Below are 18,169 nucleotides of genomic sequence, written 5' to 3' on the forward strand. Positions count from 1 at the left end.
TGACCAATGAGGAGGGTGGGCGGCGGGGAGCGCGGCGGCGATAGGCCATCGCGGCCGTCACGATGGCAGAGTGGGAGGTGAACGTTAGGTTTGAATTCCAGGCGGGTAGAGCTGCTGCGCGCGCGGCGGCGACAGCAAGGGGAGCGGGGTAAGGGCCGGGCAGTGCGCGTGCAGGGGGGCGGTTGGGGCTGAGGTAAGCCGGAGCGATGGCGATGGCAGCGGGCCTGGCGCGGCTGCCCACGGCGTGCAACCAACGGCTGGCGGAGCTCCTGCGGCAGGTGGACGACGTCGACATGGTGTGGCTGGAAGAGATCCGCGAGGAGGCGGCCAGGATGTTCGGCAGGTAACAGTCTCCCCCCGCCGCGCTCCCCTCCGCTCCCAACTGACGGTCCCGTGCTGAGCTGTGCCCCCGCCTGCAGCCACTACAGCGACCAGCCGGAGCTGATGCCCAAGACGCCGTCGCAGAAGAACCGGAAGAGAAGGAAGCGGCCGTCCGCGCTGCGGGGCGAGAGCCTGGAGCTGGGCAGGAGGAGGTAGGCCGCGGGCCCGGCCGTGAGGCGAGGCGCCCCGCCGCGGGGCCGTCGTACTGCGGGCCGTTCTGAGAGCTGGGGGTCCCGCCGCGGCAGCCCCCGCCGCGCTGCTGTTAAAGGCCTGCCTGTGCGCTGGCTCGGGGCGCTCGTAGCCTAGCGGCTGGAGCGCGCCATAGCGCGGAGGTGCCCGGATGAAAGCGCACCCTGCCTGCTAGTTGATAATTGGAGCTTGTGGCCGTTTTATGCCTCTTGTTTGCTTTATATAGCAACTTTCCGATCTGCCAGGGGGCTGCTTCCGTGGTTCTGGGCTGTTGCTAAATCCAGCTCTATGCTAATGTGGCGTCTCTGTTGTTAGATTATCTAGAAGGAGGACTAACAACCTGACAGCAGTGTCTTCCAAGCGATATTCTCAGCGACTCCAAAATAAAGAAGACGCAGCACCACTCAGCACCGAGGCCCAAGAACTCTCAAGCCAAACTGTCTCTCAGCAGTTGACAAGATCCCAGGCTGCAGCGCCTGCCGACTGCTCAGAGGTCCTTCCTGAACATCTAGGAGAAAGGGTAGTTCCCGTAGTAGAAATCAGTGTCTGTGATCGCATTAGTGCTGAGTTGCAGTTCCAGAAGTGTGCATCTGAACTAGCAGGGAACCACTCCACGAACCTCCCCCTGAGCTCAGATGACAAGTCTCCCAAGGAGAGCAGTGCTGCAGAATCACAGCCTTTGCCTGCTGCATCTGAGCTCATGGTCCCTCATACCCCAGAGGCAAAAGGTTCAGGAAAGAACAAGAGTGCATTTAAGAAGACAGCAAATGCAGCTGATACTACAGTGGTTTTAAGTGAAGAGCCTGGGCTGGAAGAGGTAGATGACTCTGCTCAGGTGCAAAAGCATAATGAGAGGAATGATAAAGAACCTCAGCGTACAACAGATAGCCCAGAAACTCCTACAGGTTCTAGGCTAAGCCGTCGCTCTGTGCGCAGAAGCCTGATGGGCAAACCTTCCGCGATTCGTAGAACCTCACTGGCAGAGAAATACTCACTAGCCCGCAAGAGGGAAAGCACTATTCGGAAATCCATCGCCAGGACAGTGATCAAGCGTAAGGCGCCTCAAAAGTTATCTGTGTCCTCCAGTTCCGTGAATGGTAAGTTTGAATGCCACTGGATACGTGCTTTGCACTGTTTTTGCTCATTTTGTCAACGTGTTGCTTGCATGAGTCCATGGGTCTGGTGTTTGCAATGGGCAGGAATCTACACAGTGGCCAACCACCCTGCGTGGTTGGGTTCTGTGCCTGGAAAAGTTAATAGAGATGAGTAAGCTAATCTAGAGAACAGAGAATCAAAAGCACTGTGTGAGCTTGACCCTCAGCTGAACAAGATATGGTTGGCTACTTGAAATAATGCAAGAGAGATGGTCGGTTGTTCTTATTGCAAACTCCTTGCAGTATCTTGTGCAGTCATACACAGCTTCTGAAGAAAGATGATGTTAGTGGAAGAGTTCTTTAGTTTGGGTGCAGCAGCTTAGCCAGATCTTAGATCTTTCTAGCTTAGACACCTTTCATTAAATGCCAGTGTTCTAACTGACTTTCTGGATACCTCTGTGAACGGAGGAACCCAGGTAACTGTTAACTAGTGGGTTATAGCCTACAAATTCAGCCTTGTTCTTCTCACGTGAGAGAACATGATTAACATCTGAGTTTCTGTGCTGATAGCTGGCAAAGTTCAAGTCTGGCAAATGAGGTTTTTTGTTGCTAGTAGTCCTTTGGAGGAGTTTGGGCTCCGTCTTGTTTTAAAGAAAACAAGGTAGCTATTGTGATTTTTAGAAATAATCTCTTCTGGAGCCCCTCCTTTGAGAAGGAATTTTGAGACTGATCTTTGTAAATTTATTAAAATAATCTAAGCTTAGTTTGCAATGCAAGTGGGTTTCTGCGAAGGATGAACACCAGCTTGCAGAACGAGTCCTTGCAAAACAAGGTGAACCACCAGGGTCAGCAATTACTACGAAACAAGATCACTTCCCTTAAAACTGTCAGATTACTTTCTTCTATCCCAGGATCATTCTTCAGTCAGGGGCCTTTAGGTCCCTGACACACTAACTTTGAAGGGACACTGAAGCAGCTCTTTCTCCCCAGTTTAAGTGATGTTGTCTGGATCTGGATTACCTGGGAACCTTAAAGAGGACTTCATTTCTCTCCTCTGCACTGTTTGACTTGACGGATCTCTTGCCCAGTCAAAATTTCCAGGTGTAAGGAGAGAAACTGAGGTGCTTCAGGCAGCTCCACTCGAGCAGAATTTAATGTCTGACCACACTGCATAGCTATTAATTGATTGCATGGTATCCACCGTGTCTCTGATGGATCATGTCTTGTGTATACAGCACATATTTGCGTTTCCTTTGATAACACTGGGGTAGAAATTTAGGAGCAGACTTCATACTTATGCAGTGTCTGTCTGCATTTACCCCCCTCAGTCTGAGGCGGCATATCCATCTTATTAATTATTAACAGCAGTTTCCAGCCTGTGTTGGTTCTTAAAAGCTAGCTACCACTGAGCTAGCTGGAATGTATAGCAGGGATCAGCACTGTGACTGTAAATAATGCTGGTTTCTGCTACTGCTAGTATCTGAACGCGGCCCTGCAAGATGAATCTGGCCCAAGCCCAGCCACTCTTAATATAAACACATTGAATATCACTTTTAACTCATCTGCAATTGAAAACAATTTTCTTATATTAAAATTGCGGGTAATGGTTGTTGTTTTTTTTTCTAGTGCTACTTGGGTGTATTAAGCTGCCTTTGCTTGTAGCGGCATGCATTTGAATTGCAGGAGGTAACCCAGGAGGCAGAGCAGACAAGTCTTGAGAGAATCTCACGAAGAGTCTTGGCTTGTGCCTTGCATTACAGTTTTGGCACCCTTTTTTCTTTTCCTCTAGGCTCGGGTTCTGAAGAGGTGCCAGAAGATGAAGAAACAGTTGTCAACACTGGGTGAGACTACTTCCAAGATATTTTTTTTATCCTTAATATCATGCTTGGTTTTTTTTTTTATTTTTCCTCTCCAGTTGAATTCTTGATATAAAATGCTTATGGATAACAAATCATTTCATAGTTTCCTCAACGTTATTAAATGTGGCTACCTTTCTAATTCTTTTTCTAGACCTCCTCCTGTACCTCATACCCCTCCAAAGCTGGTAAGTTTTGACAAGGATTTAAAAGCATTTCTGTTTGTGTGGACTCGTGACCAAAATATGTTGAATGTATCTCTCATATGTTGCTGGGAAATCAGGGAGTTGTGACCACATACAATCAGATTCAGACCACTTGAATAAAGAAGACATAGGGCGTTCAGCTCAGCCACATGCATGACCCTGTACATAGCTTACCTAGTTCTGATGAACAGACTGGAGAAAAGTCTGATTCTGTTTTGATCAAAGTCTTCCAGAATTGTCAAAATTAAGAACAGTGAAGTTTTTACTCAGAAAATGAGTGCTTGTGACTTGAAGCTTATTTCTATATGGTGTTACAAGCTTGGATGCTTCCCAGCCAAGGCTAGTTTGGAAAATAGCATTATCTGTCAGCTTACATAAGAATATTTAAAGGTAAGCATTTTAGTAATGTGAATGATTGATTGCATTCAAGCATCATTTACATTGTTAAAGCAGGTCCAGAGGAGGGCCACTGAGATGATCAGAGGGCTAAAGCACCTCCCCTTCGAGGACAGGCTGAGAGTACTAGGGTACTTCAGCCTGGAGAAAAGAGGGCTCCAGGGAGACCTCATTCTGGTCTTCCAGTACCTGGGGAGGGACATTTTGAAGGGCATGTAGTGACAGGATGAGGGGAAATAGCTTAAAACTGGAAGAGGGTAGATGTAGACTAGATATTAGGAAGAAATTCTTTACTGTAAGGGTGGTAAGACACTGACACGGGTTGCCAGCTAGGTTGTGGATGCCCCCTCTTTGAAAGCATTCAAGGCCAGGCTGGATGAGGCTGTGAGCAACCTGCCCTGGAGAGAGGTATCCCTGTGTATAGCAGAGGGCTGGAATTAGATGATTTTAAAGGTCCTTTTCAACCCAAACCATTCTATGTTTCTGAGCACTGAATTCAGTCCTTGGTATTGCTGGCATTCAGAGTAGAGGCCTGCTTTCTGTTTGTGGTTTTGTAGCCCTTTATTTTTATGAGAATTCAATCCTGAATTCATATCAGACTGTTAAATAAACTTCTTATAATTCAGAAAAGTTTTTTTTAGTTGGGCGGAGTTGGTACACTACTGCTATTTCTGTATTTTTAAAGCTCTTTTGACCTTTTCACTAGTCCTACAGATTACTGAAAGGTTGTCAGTTCGTCTTAAGACAATGACAGAAATTTGTAAATATCATTCAGGTCAAAACATATCCCTCCACAGTTCACACTGCCCTCGTGAGGAAGAAATCCCAGGATTATGTCAGTGTTTTGTTGAGAAACATTTTCAATAGGCAAAGGCTGAATTAATGGAGTGGAGCTCTGTGGCATTAGAACTTCTGTAAGCAAGGATAGGCTTCCACGTGCTTTTATGCATGTACTTTTCAGTAGATTGGCAAAAGTTCAAGTAAATTCAGTTCTTGTAGTGCCTTTTAGCTTGACTGAGTTTCAGGTGTGGAAAAAGGTTACAGTGGAAATATGAAGAAGAAAAAAACAAACTGACTGCTTTGCAGATCTGCGAGTGGAGGATCTGTATCTTTTGCTTCCCTACCCTGATGAACTTACAACTACAATCTAGTCATATAGTGTAGCTGATCTATCCTTAATCCTCAAGTTTTATTTTATACTACTGCTGACAAGAGTGGGATTTTGTAACCCCTCTGTATGGGAACTGTTGAGTCACAGCCTGAACCACTGATTGAGCTCCTGAGGAAAGGACCTGGTCAGCCCTGGGAGCACAGGTGGAGGCAATTCAGCTGCGTGACAGGAAGGAGAGGAGCCTGGCTGTACCTCTCTTAGACCTTATTTAAGGGCTGACTGCCAGTGAGGAAGGATCTCTGGTTGGAGATCCCTCCTTGGTGAAGCTTTTCCCTATGAACCTGGAATCTTTTGATACAGGTGAGCAATCTTCTTCCCTTCCTTCATAGCACCTTTCTAACTGTGCTCTGGTGCTTCTGTCATCACATCTCTGTTGTAATGCCTTTCCCATTGTATTTGTTGCTCCAATTTGCTACATTGTTCTGTTCTTAAGCTGTCACCAGGTTATGTCATCCTATCTGTCTGTTCTTTTCTTAACAAACCAAATATGGTTTGGTTCCTGGCAGAGCCCTCTTTGCAAGCTGTAAGCAGCCTGAAAACATCAATACTCAGCACTCTTTGCAGAAAAGGAAATGTCTTTATGGGCTCCTATAGTCAAAGATAGTACCTTTATACATGCTGTTACTTAGAGATCAGCTTTTTCTCCATTCTGCTATCAGATTAATCAGATCTTTGTGCTTCTGCTGGCCCACAAGATGCTTCCTATACTAGCCTAAAGATGAAACTCTAAAGAAGCATTTGCTGAGTATAAAATTTCCAGGCTTCATTTTAACTTTTTTTCCTAAATCCTTTGTTGCTGCTAGCCAAGGTAGATGTGAGGAGTGGAATTAATATTTGTATTGCTAGTTGCAGTGTAGATTTTGAATGCCATTACCTGTTCTCACAGACATATTACACCATTATCACAACAGAAATAAATACGTATCTGTAACGCCAAGGAAGGCAGACAGCAATGTGTATTGTATTCATAATGGAAATACATAAATCTAGGAAATAAGCTGTTTGTTTTTGCCATCTTAATCTTTTAGCATTGCTAAGTGGAGTATTGTCTGATTCTTTGCCAGAACTCTGGCAAGAATAAACAGATTTCAAACAGGGAATGCTTTTTGTCCTTAATAGGCTCACTTTGTTCAGTTTAAGTAGTCGGTACCCCGTTGCTGATATTCACACTGTGCATTAACATCTGTGCTTCTACTGATGACTTCAAGGAATTTTCCAAGATGGTATCCAAAGCTGTATTTTTCATTGGGTGCTACCAATACTTTGTAGTAGTATTGTACTCCCTGGGTATATTTCAGGCAGGAGCTGTGCTGGTATGACATGATTTCAGGGTCCAGGGAATGGCAGTGAAGTTGGTGAAGGGACCAGAACACAAGTCTTATGAGGAGCAGCTGAGGCAACTGGGATTGTTTCCTCTGGAGAAGAGGAGGTTCAGGGGAGGCCTTATTGCCCTCCACAAGCTGACAGGAGGTTGTGGTGAGGTAGGGGTTGGCCTCTTCTCCCAGGTAACCATCAATAGGATGAGAGGGAATGGCTTCAAGTTGCCTGATTGGAGGTTTGGGTTGGTTATCAGGAAGAACCACTCTGAAAGAGTGGTGATGCACTGGCACAGGCTGCCCAGGAAGGTGGCTGTGTCACTGTCCCTGGAGGTGTTCAAGAAATGTGTAGGTGAGACACGGGTTAGAGGGCAGTGTTGGTAGTAGGTGGACATTTGGACTAGATAAATATCTTAGAGGTCTTCTCCAACCTTAACGATTCTGTGATTTTTATGAATAGTTTGTTGTTCCTGTGCAAGAATTGCATTGAGACCCATTTGTTTTTCCTACAGGATTTCCAAGGCCCGCGGATGTCACTTCGCTCTCAGACTGTCAACAGAAATGAACAACAGCAGGAGACGAGCAACAACGGTAACTTCTCAGAGGCTTTCTAGGCACTATTTTAAGTAGTTATGGCTTTGGGAGACTGGAAAGCTTGAAAGACTGAAAGCCCAATTTGGAAGACAAGGATTTGTTTCAGTAGATTAACAATTAGGGAACTCTGTGCTGGACTTGTCATTTTCCACCCTGGGAAGCGCATGGAAATGGTCTGTGATGTAATGGAGATATAAAGTTAGGTGTTCTCAGGTTGAGGGAGAACCTTTATTTTTTATTTCTATGTTTGTATGACACTGTGGTTATTTTTCAAAGCAGGCAAGGTCCTGCTATGTGTAATGCATGGCAAGTGTTTTTTTTTTTCCTATTTTGCCTGGAGAGAGCTGTTAAATCTGTTACGTGCTTTCAAAGCTGTCTTGGAAGGGCTTTTTTTTTTTTTTTTTGGCCAGAACTAACTGTTTGTTGCTTTTTCTTTCAGAATGTGACTTAAGTAAGAGTGAGAAGACCCAGGAACCACCCCAAAGTGCCAGGTATATCTATAGAATCATTTAGATGGGAAAGTACTTTTGGTGATCTGTAATCCAGTTTCTTGTTCAAAATAAGTTCAACACAGAAACACTGCTAAATGGTGTAGTGGCAGTGCTAAGTCACGGCTTGAAGCAGTGATTGAGCACCTGGTGGGAAGGCAGGGCCAACCCAGGGGAGTTCAGGTACATAGAATGCACCTGAGTGACTGGAAGAGGTGGAGCCAGGATCCACCCCTTCCCAGACCTCATTAAAGGTTGGCAGTGGAGGCAAGGGGATATCATCTGGAGATCCCTGCTTATCTGAGGGCCTTACAAGCCTTCTGAAGGTAAGCAGTTTCTTTCTCTTATTTCTGTGCCCAGTGCTGTGACATCTGAGTGGATTCTCACTTGCTGTGGCCTGGGACCTTGCTGCTCTGTTGTCTTATTGTACTTTCTGTTGCATTATGAATGGCTTCAGTGACTTGTGAATATGAGACTTTTGTAATAAGTTTTCTCTCTCTCTACAAAAAGGTTTATTTTTTTTATCTTCTGTCACATTAGGAATTTTTACTGGATAACTATTTGAATATACCCCATCTTTTAATCTAGGATAGTTTTATGACTTAAAAAAAAAAAAAACAACTTGAATTTGAGACAAACAGGTGTTTGCAGTGTGTGGGAAGTTGCATTTTTTTCTCACAGGAGAAAGACAAGTTACAAAAGAGCTGTGGATCAACGCTATGACACCCAGCAAGCAGAAGATGGAGGGCTTTCTCCTCAGAGAAAAAAGACTCCATCCCCTCCATGTCCAGCTAGCAAAGTAAGATCCTTTTAACCCTGACGTACTTCAGCAGGAACTGTTTCTTACTGAGATCCTGTGCATCATTTTTTTTTCATTATCCTCCTAGGTTGTACGTCCTTTCAAAACATTTTTGCACACTGTGCAAAAGAATCAGCTCCTAATGACTCCAACCTCTGTGGGGAGAAATGGAGTAATAAAGTCTTTTATCAAGTACAACACTCCTCTCCAACATGATCCCAAGGTAAGACATGACTGTCATAAACTACTAGAAGATGGTCTAAAGAGTGTCTAGGTTAAAGCACAGATGCAAAACAAACTTTCCCACCCATGTTAAACTAAGGAACAATTTCAAGCTTCCTGTTTAGATAAACTAACTAAACTTGTGACTAGTCAGCTTCCTGAAGATTTCTAACTCAGAATCTAATCTTTATTTCTATAGCATTTCTCTGTGGTTTTAGTAACTAACAGGGGAAGAGAAAGTGGTTTTCATTTCCCAGTTATTTCCAAGAGGATTTTGAATACTGCATATAATTGAATAGTGCATATAATTGAAGCCTGTAGATCCTAAGTTTCATTTCTAGGACTCTTCTGATGAGTGAAATCTTAGCAAGTTTTTCTTAAATCTAAGCTGCTGATATTCTGAGGTCTATGAGATCTTTGGAGCTCCTTGTAGGAAGAAGAAACATGAGCCTATCTTGAATCGAAGACTGCTGTGTCAGCGAGACAAGTATGCTGGTATCTACAGGAGATACAGCACAAATATCAAGGGAGTGTAATTGCAGCAACCAGCTATTAGCAGAGATGGATTGCATGCTTTTCCTGTTTGCAGGTGGATGCTGTTAACTGTGCATTACCACTGTGAAGCTTATAGCATCAATAGGAGAAGCTCCTGTGTGCCAAATAGAAGGATTTTGAGTGGACTTAAGACATTCTGATTCTCCATTTTCAGATGGAGTTGGTTTCCTGTGTTCTACTTCTGTAGAACTGCTTGGGCACTCTAGCAGCATTAGCGAGGACAGGAGCAAAGCTTCATTGATGCACTTAGAGATGAGCTAGAAATTAGCATGGCAAGCACAGATTGCTCCTACTACTTATATTCAGTAACTTGCCTCCAAGATAAGGTAGTTCTAGGGCTTGTTTTTACTTTCAGGAAAGCTGGAGAGGGAGAGGAGGGCATACTGCAGAAACTGATTTTCTTGTGCCTGTCTTATATCTTGGCAACCTAACATCTAAACTTCCATGTCTTAAAGCTCTCATGGTTGTAATGCTTAGAGAGTCTTGTATCAGAAGCCTATGTTTAGGAAGTAGTAAAACATTCAGCCTTTTATCTCACTGGTGTTCCTACTGTCATTAGTGTTTGTGTTGGCAAAGGAGCTGATGTGATCAGAAAAGAGTCTTCCTAGTAGATCCTTTGCTGCTGTGATTTCGTCAGAAGTTTTATTTCAGGTTTTGTTCCAGTGCAGGCAACTTCCACCTTAAGACTTTTTCCATATGGGGGCTAAACACAACTAAGTAACACAAGAACAGTAAGATACAATTGTCAATTTTAAATTCATCAGTTGGAGACCTACCAGTCTCAACATGGAGCTCAGCATAAAGTAACCAATCACTTGAATATTTGACCCTGCTTATCGGTATGGTACTTGAACTGAGGCTAGAAGTGTCATAATTAGGCATTTGCAGTATGCAATCTAGTATTAAATTAGTTTATCTTAATGTTTTTGCTATGGTTGTAGTGGTGGTTGGCTCTTGCTCTTGTAATTGACAGTATACTTCAGGTTGAGTTAGCTGGATTGTTCAGTAAAATGGGAAAAATCCCCTGTATTTCTGGGTAGGTGATGTATGGGGCCAACTGTGCAGCAAATGTGGTTGCAAACAAGCTGCAAGCACTCTGGTTAAATGGTGGAGGTTTACCAAGAGATAAAAGCTTTGTGGGAAGCAAAGAAACCAGTGAGAGCTCTGAGCTGAAGTAAGCAATGTGTTTCCTAGAGTACCATCTGTCCCCATCACTTGCTGCAGGAAGTTAATATTGTTGCCAAGCATTAGCACTGCTTTCTTGGTTCTCTTTACCAGTTAAATCACAGTGTTGTCTGTCTGCAAACTCTGAAAGCTGTCTGGACATTAAGAGCTGATGCTTTTGTTTTAATGTCTCAGCTTCTTGTCATGCTCTCAAGGATTAACACTTGAACAGATGCATTGCATCTGTTCCCAGACATCCATGACCACAGTCTACCTGAGGTCTGTTTCAGGCTTATTACCATCCCATGTTGTGGTTGCAGCTGCGGGTGTTATATATCTGGGTCTTTGCCTCAATCTGGGTAGGCTAAGGGGGAAAGAAACTCTGTCATGTGGTATAGTCACATTTCAATTCATCTTAGGAAAAGGAGAGACAAAAACTGCAGGCTCTGAGAAAGAAGGAAGAGGCTGAGCAGTTGAGAAAACAAAAAGTGGAGGAAGAAAAGAAACGGCGACTAGAAGAGGCGAAGTTGTAAGTATAAGCGTTCTGTCTCGTATGCACTGTCCTCTCTGGGCCTGTTGTGCCCTGTATCAAGGCCATTTATCTTGCAGATTCCATATACGCAGTATTGGATCTCATAGTATCTATCCAAAACACTAATAAGAAACTAACACTTTTAGTTGAGTGCTTCTTCAGCTTTTTGCTGCAAGTTCTCTGCCTTAGAGCTTAAAAATATCGCCAATTTTTAAACGGTTTGCTTAATTCATTGACTGTAACGCAGCCCTAGATGTGTGTCTGCCTTAATTGAATCTCTTTGAGGTCTATGGTAGGAACTCATCTAGCTGGGCTGCACTGACAACATTGGGCTGTGTCCTGCAGGAGGCGTGAAGAACGCCTGCGTAAAGTGCTGCAAGCTCGGGAACGGGCAGAGCAATTGGAGGAAGAGAGGAAAAGGCGCATTGAGCAGAAGCTAGCTCTGTTTGATGAGAAGACAGAGAAGGTAAGGAGCATCCTACTCAGATCTTACTGGTGAGAATAATGACTATTGAAGCAGATGATATGTGAGTTTGCCTTCCAGAAAGAGGAACGAAGGCTGCTGAAATTCAAAGAATGGCCATTTAAATAAAGATGTTTCCAGAAACATTGCACTTAGTGATACTCAGTGACTCCCTTTTCCTTGGTTACAGCAAGTGGCAGATAAAACTTTATTTTCTAGAGTTACGGATTTAAATGTGGTTTAATAAGGCTTTATTAGATGGATAGGAAAACAACTTCAAATAGATAAAGCCAACCTAATCGTTTTATCTATTTGAAGTTGTTCTCTTCATCTGTTAATCAGATCAAATGTGAAAATAAGCATACTTTCTCCACACCCTTTCTGGTATCTGAGACCTTCAGATGGTTTACGTATGTGACCATAACAATCCTTCGTCTGCTTTCAGTATTTCCATCTGCTTTATTGATTTCCTGCTTCTTAGAATAAATTCTTACGGCTTTTGTAGTATTAGATTTCTCCTTCCAGAATAGAATTTATATCTTCCTGCACAGATGCAGAAGAGGATGAAGTTGTGAATACCCTCTCCCTGGAAGCATTCAGAGCCAGGCTGGATGGGGCTTTGAGCAGCCTGATCTAGTGCGAGGTGCTCCTGCTTATTGCAGGGGGTTGGAACTAGATCTTAAAGGTCCTTTCCAACCCATACCTTTCTATGATTTTAAGAAGATTCTCTTTTAAAATAGAGCATAGATCTCATCGACTCCTAGTGGCAAAAAAAGGAAGTCTGTTTCATAAGAGGGTGGGGGCTTTGTATTTTTAAGACATACTGCCACGGTAGTTCACACACAGAACGTTGTCCAATCTGAAACTTAAGCATTCATCTTGCTGTGTGTGCTTCAGGTGCGGGAAGAAAGACTGGCAGAGGAGAAGATAAAAAAGAGAGCAGCTGCCAAGAAAATGGAAGAAGCGGAAGCCCGGCGCAGGCAGGATGAAGAGGCCAGAAAGCAAAAAGCACTGCAGCAGGTTTGTGCTGGAGCCCGTCTTATTGTCCTGCATACAGTTAAAATAGCTGCAGTTTGCTGTGGCCTTTGTAAACAAGGAATGCAGCGGGAATGCTGAGATGAACCAACTGAGTAAAAATTGGGGTGAAGAGAATGTTTGTCTTCAAAGCTCTCCACAGCACTGTGCTTCTTCCAGCACTATGCTGTGAGCTGTTAGTGATGTTTGTAACCTGCATATCTTCTTCTTACTGAAGACCTTCATTCAAATTAGCAAGTATTAAATTCCTCAGTTAACCTTATCTATTAGAGCATGGTGGCTATTGGACCATTTAGGATACGTGGTGGTAGAGAAAGGATAGTGTTGAAATAGCTGAAATGCATGAAGGTACTGGGGTTGTAGCTTTTTGTTTCATTACTGTGTTGTGATATATGCTAAAAACTTACGTCAAATGAGATGATCCTGATTCTTTGTTCTGGAGCCTATTCTTGTACAGTGGGGAGTAATTAGTTGCCTTCTGCTTAACAGGAGGAGGAGGAACGTCGGCACAAAGAGCTAATGCAGAAGAAGAAAGAAGAGGAGCAGGAACGTGCCAGGAAAATTGCTGAGCAGAGGCAGGCAGAGCAGGAGAGAGAAAAACAACTGGCTGCAGAGAGAGAGCTGGAGAGGAAGAAGGAGCAGGAGAGGATTCAGGCAGAAAAGTAAGATAATATCCATTTATGTACCAAATTCTGTGCTGGGCCTTTTAAAAGCAGTAGAAATGCAGGCCTAAGCACTGATGAGCTATTTTGCACTGGGCACTTCTGCCAATTGAGTGTTACTTCACTGTTAAGTAGTCCTGAACTCAGCGTAGAAGTGCTCTGAATAGGCAGGGTCTGCAGCAGTCTCTGTGGATGTTAAAGATACCCTTTTATAGTTTTGAGTGTAATAGTCCATTGCCTTGGTTCTCAGGCAACGTGAACAGCAAGAGAAGGCAGCTCGCCTGCAGAAGGAAGCATTGGCTGCTAAAGAGCAGCTCCAGAAGGAGACGGAGAAAAAAGAAGTAAGTAGATGTGGCTCTGACTTCTGTTTGAAGTGGGCTATAAAGTTAAGAACCCTGATGAGTGAACTACTGTGCTTCTGATCTTGAGCTAACCTAAAGTGCTTTTGGTCCAGTCACTTCTCTGTCCACTTCAGTGTGAACAGAAGGGGTCCTTTTTGTCTGGATATCTGTCCTTTCTTTTTACTCTGCTGCTAACACATAGTGAAGTTTTTGGCTCTTGTTCTTTGCCAGGTGTACTGTACTTTGCTTGATGTCAAATAATTGATCCCAGATTTTTTCAGAAACAACATCCCAATTTTATGTTGTACACTTTCAGACAAAACAGAAGTACAGACTGCAGAGTTCATGAGGTTTTTTTCTGCAATGGTAATTCTCACATAGATTAACTAAACAAGCATCTTTACTCATGGTTCATTGTTCACTGGCAGCAGATATCCTACTGCCTTCAAGGAGCTGAATTCCTTAGTGCCCATCCCTATGTACCCAGGAAGGTTCTCATCCTGTCGGTTAGCTTCATGAAGGTGGTAAACCCACGTACAACTTGTCTAAGACTAGGTGAGATTTATCTCACCCTGTACAGTTTGAGTTAGCAGTCTCTCTGTTTCCTTTACATCCAGTAGGAAGGACTAAGATTGTGTAAGGTCAGATTTCTTTTGGCTTGTTCTGGATGGCATCCTTAGATATTTTTTTTTGTATGTCCAAATTGTGGATCCTTGAGTTAACCCCATGGGTTAGTAGTTAATAAGGTAAACTTAAATTCACTTTTGACATCGGCTTGCCAGAAGGAAGAACAGTTGCTAGCAGAGATGAAGAGGCAGGAGCAAGAACAGAAGAAACTACCAGAGGAACAAAAAGCTAAAGATGTAGCCCAAACACAGCACCTAGAAAACAAAGAGGTAACTGCTCTCTGGTGAAATTTCTTTAAGGGATCGCATCGGAGAACTTGGATTTCAGCACTGACATGCTGTTACTATGAGCGATAGTACCTCCTTTTTTTGTTTTAATTTCCTTTCAGTAATGAAGGGATGCTGTAAACTTTTTCCTTGGTTACCTGAGGTCAGCTCCTGGTGGCCTTGAGTACCTAAATGCTTTGGGGTACTGATAAGGAGGGAAGGGAAGCAGCAAATATTTTCTAGAATTTTTCTAGCTGTCGAAATAAGGCAGTAGCTGTTTGTTACCTTGCCTTCTCTAAACTTGCTTAAAATACTGAACCTTGGAGGCAGCAGATACACTGAGATAGTTGTATTTAATCTCAAAACCGGAACCAGCCACAGGATGGCAGCAGAGTGTGTGGAATAGTATTGCATTTGTGCTGCAGTACCAGTGAAATGTGAGATTACATTGGAGATGAACGTACACAGTGAACATGAAAGACAAATACATGGATCTTTATTTCCTTGCAAAGCTATATAATTTAAATGCAAAACAAACAAAATGTAAAATAACTGTAATGTATACAGAGCCATGAAAAAAGCACGTTGGGGGGGAGCAAAACTTTCTAGCTCTTGCTTGTCTCTCTTGTTAAGAACTGACTTAAGTTTCATGGTTGGTGAAATCTGCTGTTTCAAGTTTTTTTTCTCGACTTGCATTTTTCTCAGTCTTACTGTTCCCATCAAAATTATAATACAGTTTATTCTGAGATGGTCATTTCTTGTACAAAATAATATTTTGTTTAATAATATTAAATGCCTGGTTGTTAAGTTGCAAAGTACTTACAGGACATCACTTAGCTCCAGCTTTGAGGACGTGACAACTCTATTTAAAGTTCCTTATTTTGAGGGAAACTGTTGTATCTGTATTAAGATGAGTGTATTGCCAGCTTACTTATTTCATAATTAGCCAATTAAGTGGCCTAATTAAACAAGAGAAGGCAGTACAAAGTTAAAATGGTATCAAAACTTTATAATTTGGGTGAAGTTCTTTGACCAAAACTTCAGAATTGTCCAATTTTAGGTTTCAAAATTATGCGGTACAGCAAGGGGGAATACCAAGATACTGTAAGCTACAAGCATCTCATTACAACTTGGAAATGTAGCGATATTATTGCATCTAACAGCTGACAATATGTTCATCTTCTAGAATTCACCTGCCTGCAATTCATACCAGATGACTCCACAGTATCATAAAGATCCAAAGCCCCCCAAGATAAACCCAAATAACTATGGAATGGATCTGAACAGTGATGACTCTACTGATGATGAAAGCCAGCCTCGCAAACCCATCCCTGCCTGGGCCAGTGGTACGTGTTAGGAGGTTAAAATTTGTCCTGAAAGCCTCCAGCCATCCCTGATGCAGCTTTGTTCCAGTGGATAATGGTGGTTATAAGATTTAGCCTCTTCTGCCAACTGGGAGCTTCATGGAGCAGCACTGGGGAATAATGCTCTTTTAAACCACTTAATGCTGCTGCTAATGTCATTTTGCCAGTGTAAGTGGAAGAATTGTGAATTGCTGCTCTGAATTGCACCTTGAAGTGTGCTTGACCGTGTAGTCTATGGAAGCTGGCTGTTGTTCTGCTTCTGAACTACTTCCCACTACTACTTTCCTGATATTCTGCCTATCCCAGGGAGACTAAGAAGTTAGTGTGGATACCGACTGTACCTGTAGGAAGAAAAGCTGAGAAACCTTGTCCCTTCCTGGCCAGAATTCAGTACATTCTCTCCCACCAAGGAGCCTGTGCTGAAGCTTTAGACGTAATCAAAGTGCTTTAAAATGTCACATGTTACAGGAGTTTTTCATGTTGCAGTATTTGTGCGATTAGAAACAGGGAGCAGGGACAGGCAGCATACAGTCTGCATAGCAATTTCGATGACAGAAAGTAATGGTAACTCTAATCTTTTGTTTCTCCAGGGAATCAGCTTAGCCAAGCAGTAATCCGCCAGTACTACAACCCTCCCAATGTTGATGCACTCTTTGGGACAATCGTAAGCCCCAAGTTGGAGGACATCTTTTACAAAAGCAAACCACGCTACTTCAAGCGCACCAGCTCTGCTGTGTGGAACTCCCCACCGTTTCCAGGTGCCAAATCGGTTCTAGGTCTGCCATACAGCCTGAAAAAGTACTGAGGTGGACAGTAACTGTCTCCTGTGGAGCAATAATATGCATTTTTGTCTCTCTAGATGAGAAGAGAGTTAATATTCAGTATCCCTAAATCTTTAGGCACCAGCATTGAATAAATGTCAACTTTGACTGGGTCTCTTGCATTTTCTATTTTGGAAGCTTGTTTTCTTACCATTGAGCGAAGTTACAGGCTTTGGGGAGATCTTGCTTCTGAACAGGGCATCTCCTGTTTCCTTCAGCTTTAAGTTGGCAAAGATTTAGACTTACAGGTCATGAGAATGCGTCATCTAAAGCAAATGTGATTGTTCTCTTCAGCCAAGCAGGCCTGGCAGCTGATGCATGCGGTAGAGAAAGGTACGTCAGTGCTGTTCCTGCCTCTCTGTGGCTGAAGCCAGAATATTGTACAGCTAATGACCACTGCACGCATCTTGAGTCAAGTCCAAAACACTACTGATGTCCTTAAGAATAAAGATATTAGCAGCCATGGTCTTCATCTCCTGCAAATTACAAAATAATTTGGTTTGGTTTTCATTAGTATGCTCTACGTCAACACCAAATGCATTTATGTGCATAAGCTATATTGATGATGATGTTATTGCAGCTCAGGAGGAAATATTCTGAGGATTTTAATGACCTTTCTTCTGCTGTTGGAGAGAGATGTGACTCTGGAGTTAACCATGTCTCCAGGAACGCCCAGAGTAGATAAGTAATCTTTGTACTTCTAGCAGTCTCTCAAATAAATTATACAAAGGTTCGGATATTTCTTCTCTAATTTAAATTCCATGTTTGTGGCAGATTGGATTAAAAGGATGTTTTTATTTAGCTTTAATCCTTGTCTTGCTCTTTTCTCCCCTTAGCTATTTCACTTAGTCAGCATCAAAGCTGGTTTTATTTTTAAGCATTCACTTTGCACTTCTTGTTCAGTAAAGCAATGTCAAAACAGTTTCCACATAACAGCAAAATATGAGCCCAGAATTTCAGCTCCAAGATCACTTGGTGTTCTAGTCTACAAGTTTCTATATAGAGAGAACAGAAGTCCCAGTAGGGCAGTGACATTTTTCAAGGAAACAGTTACATTAATTTCTATAGGTTGCTGTGGAAGTCTGTCTTCTGCAAAGTAGGCAAAATAAATGATTCTTACCTCAGGATCATCTTCTTGGGGGGGGGCTTGATTTTAAAGGTGGGTGAGTATTCATGGCTGCAACCTCAGTCAGTAGACTGAGAGCATTGTACATACAGCTTGGTCGCTGAAAAAAAAAAACCTGGAGATTATGTAACATGAAAGGAGAACTGTGTTTTTCCTTGTGCATTAACTGTTCTTCAAATAGCTATCTTTAAAATGTGTTTTTATAATTATAACATCTATCAGTTTTGTATTTGCTATTGATGAGTATGTTCTGTGAGATGATTGTGCCTTGATAAATGTTCAGTAGATTGAGTTTTGTACTATCATCTTAGAATGAGGAATGATTACTGAAATGACAAACAGTTGAATGCTATCTGAATGTCTGACAGTTTGATAAAACTGAAGTCATCTCTGGTTCTTGTCTGGACTCATCATGGCTTTTTATAAAAAAAAAAAAGTACAGTATTTTGGAACCTGTCCTCCTGGGTTGTATTTTACACTGTTTCCTTGAGATAAATATGT

General features: G+C 42.8%; 1 protein-coding gene across 2 annotated transcripts; it reads left to right on the forward strand.

Moving 5' to 3' along the window:
- Positions 1 to 84: 84 nt before the first annotated feature.
- On the forward strand, positions 85 to 16,655 carry INCENP (inner centromere protein). Of its 2 annotated transcripts, XM_085224491.1 has the most exons (17): positions 85 to 343; positions 420 to 533; positions 886 to 1,667; positions 3,454 to 3,505; positions 3,675 to 3,708; positions 7,122 to 7,200; positions 7,643 to 7,694; positions 8,373 to 8,490; positions 8,579 to 8,713; positions 10,851 to 10,960; positions 11,309 to 11,429; positions 12,324 to 12,446; positions 12,951 to 13,123; positions 13,374 to 13,464; positions 14,247 to 14,360; positions 15,544 to 15,703; positions 16,312 to 16,655. In XM_085224491.1, exons 1-17 carry the CDS (start codon positions 207 to 209, stop codon positions 16,524 to 16,526), a joined length of 2,610 nt encoding a protein of 869 aa, XP_085080617.1. In that variant the 5' UTR covers positions 85 to 206; the 3' UTR covers positions 16,527 to 16,655. The 2 variants fall into 2 exon arrangements, with proteins under 2 accessions (XP_085080617.1, XP_085080618.1); XM_085224492.1 differs by lacking the exon at positions 14,247 to 14,360 and having other exon boundaries at positions 86 to 343.
- Positions 16,656 to 18,169: the final 1,514 nt, after the last annotated feature.

This window comes from Meleagris gallopavo, chromosome 5, assembly GCF_905368555.1.
Source record: "Meleagris gallopavo chromosome 5, MGAL_WU_HG_1.1, whole genome shotgun sequence".
In the NCBI taxonomy this organism is placed as follows: domain Eukaryota; kingdom Metazoa; phylum Chordata; class Aves; order Galliformes; family Phasianidae; genus Meleagris; species Meleagris gallopavo.